At 39.0% G+C, this 5,000-nt stretch overlaps 1 protein-coding gene across 4 annotated transcripts in view; it reads right to left on the bottom strand.

The window, feature by feature from the left end:
- Positions 1–5,000, bottom strand: part of LOC138003800 (anthrax toxin receptor 2-like) — a 113,234-nt gene that overhangs the window by 81,686 nt on the left and 26,548 nt on the right. For all 4 annotated transcript variants that reach the window (XM_068850042.1, XM_068850041.1, XM_068850043.1 and 1 more), the window contains exon 13: positions 2,912–2,963. In XM_068850042.1, coding sequence (XP_068706143.1) covers positions 2,912–2,963 — 52 coding nt within the window. The remainder of the gene's footprint in view (positions 1–2,911; positions 2,964–5,000) is intronic.

Raw genomic sequence — 5,000 nt, 5'->3', positions numbered from 1 at the left:
AGCAGGCTTAACGGAAATAGCGTTGAAGCGTTTTTTCGTTGTAATGCATTTTCAACGCGTTGAAAATGCGTTGAAGAGCATTTCCATTGCGTTTTAAAACGTTGGCAATGTTTTTCAACGGAACCGAAATGCGTTCCAAATCCATTTCAAAATCATTTCAAAACATTGTCAATGCGTTGTCAAACATTGACAACGCGTTTAATGAAACCGCCACTATTAGTTACTACGAAATCTTTACAACGAATTGTTACGCAACTCTAGCACGTACGTATCGGTTTGAATTTGAGCAGAAACAACAAATACATGGAGTTTTCCTGTAATTTTGCAGAGAACGCGCCTAAGTGTAAAACTCAACTATCCTATGGCTGCTGTTACTTACCTTTTTGGCTCCAGTTCTTACGGTGTTGAACGAAATTACGGCGGTAAAAAGACTGTCTGATACATGCGTGTGTTTCAAATGACATTCGATTTGAACAATCGATCGAGACTCAAATTTAACTGAATTCAAATCAACCGTTCCTTTGTGAAAAACTTTAATATTATTTTTGGTATTACGCTTTATTGTTTATCGTTTTGACAAGAGATATTGTGTACGTGTATATACATTTACTGTGCAGTGTAGGATTTTTATAATAGAAATAAATGGCTCCAATCCTTGTCAAAATTAATACTTTTGCCATCGGCGACTGGTTTGAGAGAGCCTTTAAATAAAATATAAATCCCTAAATTGTAGAAGGGCATCGGACAAAACTCGCATTCCGTACAGTACGTAGGTTATCAACGAAAATGGATGAATACAGGAACGTTACTAACTCGGGTAAGGACTGACTAGCGCACGAAACATGTAAAAATCAACACTGTGGTTGTTCGGATTTGCATGCATGCAGTGTCCTGACATGAGTTAAATTAAAACTTGTTGCCTAACACCATACAAATAGCTGCAAGTTTAAAGTATCTTACGGGTGTCAAAACCTATAGGTTTCCATGATATTTAACGATGGTTTAATAGCGCTAACCATGCTTCGAGCAACCCGGGCCTGTAGTTTCTTGACGATTCCCACAAGTAGAAGTGTGACATTCTACAGGCAAAGATGTGTCGGCAAGTTCTCTTGTTTCCGGAATGAAGGACAGATACTTCATTGTTTTCATCTTTAAGTCCACAGATAATATTTTGGCTTCAAATACCACTGCTCCTTTCCGTTCCGCGAATCTCGTTATACATATGCAAAATAGATTTGACTTAAAATAAAGAACACTTTATGTGTAACCAATACGAAAAATCGGGCCAATAAATTGATCCAGAGAATTTCAGTTGGCAACTGCAACAAAATACCGCAACATCACAAACATGATTTGTATGGCACATGGATTAAACAAAGGAATGTCAACGTTGCGCACGAGCGATCACGAATTTGAACTGCTGATACAGAAAAAATTTGTTCTGCGGGCCTCCTAAAACTGCTTTTACCCCAGTGCAGATTAAACCCTTTTGCGGTTAAGTTATCAAAACGATCAGTGTGCCAACCATTGCAATAAAACACCATAAAGATAAAATAAAAGGCGCAAAACGATCGAGTTATAACATGAGCTAACATGTAGCGCGCCTTTGTCTGCCTCAGTGTCTGCTTCGTAATGTTTGTATAAAATCACCAGGGAAAATAAATGACCATTAATAACCATTCCCTTGAGTAGCAAGTGAAGGCGTCATCAGAAACACTTATAATACTAAATAGGAGTGAAATTTCCTGAAACGCAATCGTTTGCCAAGAGCGAGGCAAGGCTACATTGATACAAAAGGATCTTTGTCAAATGCGTGGTGTGCGTGACTTGGGATGATGAGTTAAGAACGATGAAAATTGCTATACCGTCGGTTGCATTTAATCGTGAACAGCTTGATGCATTTCAAAGACTTTTTGAAGCTTACTCTTTCTTTTCGAAGCCAATGAAATCGAAAAGTTTACTTAAAATTTATGACAGAAAAAATATTGAACTAATTAGTGGCAAGCTCGGGGGCGAAGCGCCAAACAAATCACGCCAACATTTTCTTTTTCAACGTTTATACTTCTGGTGGGTATATTGGCTGTTGCTTCGCAAAATTTTTAATGTAAGTTGCGACAAATTGCTCTTTATTAATCAAACAAAATCAAATTCTCTCAGATGCAGAATTATGATGTTCAATTGAATTTGTTGCTGGTAAATAAACCGCTATTGGTTGTGTTGACAATGTATTTAGCTTTGTTTTCAACGTTTTGTGCAGAATTTGTATCAAACGTTGGAAAAAGTTGCCAACGCGTTGGCAACGCGTTTTTCATCCATTCTTAAACATTTGTTGAACATTGTCAACGTTTTTACAATGGACTGAATAACATTACAAATGCGTTGAGAACCATTATCAATGCGTTGTAATGCATTATCAACGCATTTAAAATGCATTGAAAATGCATTACAACGCTATTTTCGTTAAGCCCGGTTTTCCCAAATAGGGTCACATATATAAATAAACGCCTTATTTTCGTCCCCAAAAGGACCCGATTCTTTCGGTCGATACTACATATATTGACCTCTGACCTTCATACAGTTTTGAAATATGAGAATCAAAGTATCAGTCCACTTTGGAAACTCGTGGAAACTACTCTCGCTTCGAATTTCGGAAACTGCGCAGAAACTTAAGAAGTTCGAGTTTGGCGGTTTTCCTGGTTCGTAAACAGCAAGAGGTCGTTATCAGTCGATCAGTGCTGCCTGAAGGAATTACGAGCTCTGGAGATGGGAATGGCGTTGGACTAAACTGACTTTTGCTGTAAAAACTTCTAAAAGTTTTACGAGTCATTGCGCTTCGCAGTCATCGCCAATTTTCTTGACTTTTGCTGTAAGCCTATTGATAATGCAGTAAGTATAGTACCAACGCTTTTACCTCCTAAGCACACTTCCTTGGGATCAACAGAGGTCAGCTCAACGCGAGCAATCTATAGAAGAAAGAAAACCATCATCATCATCATCATCATCATCATTTTTGTTTACCGTCGGATTTTAGAGTACCTTGGTGTGGCTAATATCTTTGAGCATTTACCCTCCCAACCATGATACACCACAGGCAGACCACAACATTGCGAACTACATGCCCTACTCTTCGGGAATAAAGTGTGGGTTCTCTTTAGCCGGAGGGTCGTAAGTTAGAAAACTGTGAACAAACTCACTGTGAAAGGTTAATTGCGTCACCCTCTTTAAATAAAGTCATCCTATCCTATTGTTACGGTGATTAATTTGATTACAAAAATGAGCGATATTACACGACGTGACTGTCGAAGTCATCTTGACTTCATTTTTAAGTGATATTTGTAATGGTCATTTCAAGTTTGAATTAAAGCCTGTCTACCAAGATGCACCGCGCTGGCTCGGGGGTATCGTATGATATGAAACCTCCATTTTTTCCGTGGGTGCGTTGTTCCCTCGTTAAATCATTTGTTATCGGAGTCATCCATTGGGATTTGTTCTTACTTAGTGCTTCTTGTTATTTAACAATGATTCGCTGAAGGCGAAGTGATTATCGGTGAATATTCACCGAGACGAAGGCGAGGCGAATATTCACCGATAATCACTGAGCCTGAGGCGAATAATTGTTTTAGTATAAATACACAGGTGATTATTTCGAAAAAGAGAAAAAAAAAAACATTTCAACGCGAAATCATCTTCACTTACAGAAGCAAAACGACTATTGGCAGCCATTTTGTCCGTCGAGGTGATTATCGGCTGATAATCCGAGATAGCGAGCCAATGAGAGCGCGCGATTTTGTATAATCACCTGTGTATTTATACTAATGTAGTTTATCAGGAAGTAGATATTTTGTCTTTAATTGCAATTTGCAAGCGTTTTAACGTGGGTTGAACGACTGAGCAGTTGGAACGACGGCGAATTCCGAAAATTCCCAGTAGAAGACCTCAGAGACCTGAGCCGCTTTAAGCAGTATATTCACAGAAATCAGTTCGAGATCACTGAGAGCCCATATTGATTCACGGGGATACCACAAATTATCAACCAGCACCGAGTATGCTGAAGTCCTTTCGCAGTAAGCCGAGTGACATTTGTACAGTTTGTGATTTCTGAGCTGGGATAGTTACCGTGACTTATCTTTATCTTATTTTCGAGACTTGTTTGGAATTCTAATTTGTAGAGGTGCTTTTGTTTGTTAAGCAGCTACAAGCAGTCCTGAAAACATTCCCAAATTGACCGATGCCCAATTTGTTGTGTGACCCTTTGACGGCTACGTTTTTAGTGAACAAATTTGCCAGGAAGAGTATAATCAATGAATAATTTTATAACGTTTTTTTCAAATTGTCAAAGACAAAACAAACGAGTATTTTTTCCAACAACGGAAATCATCAGTTTTAAATGTGCTTTATCGAAATTAGTTTTTTATTTATGCGACCCGTATTTCTGGCGACGCAAGCCGCGTAAGGTGACAAAATCATTCCGAAATACGCGATATTTTATTAGTCCAAGAGCGGCAGCGGCGCTTTATTCGTTCCAAATATATTTTTTGTTCGACTGGCCAGCTCTCTAGTATTCCTCTGTAGCTTTTTGTCGCCTATTTCTTCCCCACTTGTTACTTCAAGCCAAATGGAAACATAAACAAAGGTGCCCAAAGCATCTCGGTAGACACAGAGTCTTTTTAAGTGGTTGTTTATAACGCCAGCCAACGAATTAGTGCACGCGCGATTAAATGCTCTAAACAAATACTTTCGCGCGAATTGAGTTTGACTGTGTGTTCAACTTTGGCTTCCTCTCACGGATGAAAAGAATTTCGCGGATAGACTGGTTGATGTCATCGTTACCTCGTTTTTGAATTCAGCCTTTTTGAAGAATGAAACCACCCGTCCTTAGCCGACAATACGTAATTTGTGTGATACAGATTATATCGGCTACACTACTCGTCATCTGCATCAGCTAATTGAAGAACACAGAGCCTCCGCCGTTGGTGCACATGTGAAAGGTTGCCACGGAA

Source organism: Montipora foliosa, chromosome 5, assembly GCF_036669935.1.
Source record: "Montipora foliosa isolate CH-2021 chromosome 5, ASM3666993v2, whole genome shotgun sequence".
Taxonomy (NCBI): domain Eukaryota; kingdom Metazoa; phylum Cnidaria; class Anthozoa; order Scleractinia; family Acroporidae; genus Montipora; species Montipora foliosa.
Note: the sequence above shows the minus strand (reverse complement) of the source record. Positions and strands in the feature narration are given on the sequence as shown.